General features: G+C 35.1%; 1 protein-coding gene across 1 annotated transcript in view; it reads left to right on the top strand.

Moving 5' to 3' along the window:
- Positions 1-1,424, top strand: part of LOC106876899 (transcription factor HES-4) — a 92,344-nt gene that overhangs the window by 89,733 nt on the left and 1,187 nt on the right. The window contains exon 3 of the mRNA XM_052968483.1: positions 318-348. Coding sequence (XP_052824443.1) covers positions 318-348 — 31 coding nt within the window. The remainder of the gene's footprint in view (positions 1-317; positions 349-1,424) is intronic.

Here is a 1,424-nt window from a genome sequence, read left to right as displayed (position 1 = left end):
TAAATATTGTGTGTGTGTGTGTGTGTATAAAATACAAATTTATAGTTCCCACTCACGATTCACCATTATAGTTGTTCGGAACCCAGCGATAGGTATTCGTAGTACATTTAAATCCTCAACCACAAAGGACCATCAGAGAAAACTTTATTGTATTAATTTACAGATAACTATGTACCTGATGGTCCGTTATCGTTGAGCATCTACATGCACTTCGAACACGTATTGCTGGACCCTAAACAACAAAATCAGTGAAACGCGCTTACGAACAATAACATAAACCTGTGTTTATCATTATTTCTCATACATTTGCTCTGCAGTTAATAACTTGTAATACCATTCATTATAAAAGTAATTTACAAGTAAACATGAAGCAGACTAGATTACGATAGTCTACGTGGAGCTTTAAACCTAACAGTAGCAGACGTAAATCTATTTGTAAAAAAATTCCTACTATATATATATATATATATATATATATATACGTATATATACACACATATACACACACACATATGTATGTATATGTATATATATATATATATATACAGAGTGCGTAAAGTATTTGAGGGCGGATTTATATTTATAAAAGAAAAACATATAGAAGAACAGATAATACTATGAGGATAAAAATAAACCATCTTTTCTAAAATGTTATTCAATAAAGCCACTTTCAGCTTCATCAACTGCTTCTATATGAGATCTTAGTCATCTACATGCTCGAATCAAGTGGTCCCGGTTCATTCTAGACATTACTCTGACTATGACAGCTTTCATAGAATCTTTGGCGTTATGGGCGTGTTCATTGACCTCTCTCTCAACAACGTCTCACACGTCCAATGGATTGAGATCTGGGGAATTAAGAGGCCAAATGTTAGGGGTTATGTGATTATGATAATTTTCAGTCATCCATTCCTGTGTTACTAGAGCCGTGTGTGATAGTGTAGAGTCATACTGAATCACATATGGCCTTCCATTACATGCAATTATTTCCATTACCTCAATGTAAGCGGCATAGTTAACTCTAAGGCCTTGTGGAAAGAATTAAGGAGGCATCACATGTCCTTCATTGCTGACAACCCCTAAAACCATGACAGTTGCAGAAAATTATGTATGCATAACACTTGAAACTTCAGAAGGGTCTGCGCATAACCATCTGTCATTTCTTTTGTTAACTTTTTGATCTTGGTCGAAGTTTTCCTCTTTTGAGAAAAACCAAATCAAATCCACTCACAAGGTTTTAGTCGGCCCGAGGCTATAGTAGAAGATACTTGCCCAAGTTGCCATGCAGAGGGATTGAACCCGGAACCATGTGGTTGCTAAGCAAGCCACTTACCACTCAGCCACTCCTGCGCCTATATAATATATATATATATATATATATATAGTACATATATATAGAGAGAGTGTATATAGTACATATGTAT

Source organism: Octopus bimaculoides, chromosome 6 (assembly GCF_001194135.2).
Source record: "Octopus bimaculoides isolate UCB-OBI-ISO-001 chromosome 6, ASM119413v2, whole genome shotgun sequence".
Taxonomy (NCBI): domain Eukaryota; kingdom Metazoa; phylum Mollusca; class Cephalopoda; order Octopoda; family Octopodidae; genus Octopus; species Octopus bimaculoides.
This window is presented reverse-complemented; position numbering and strand designations above follow the sequence as displayed.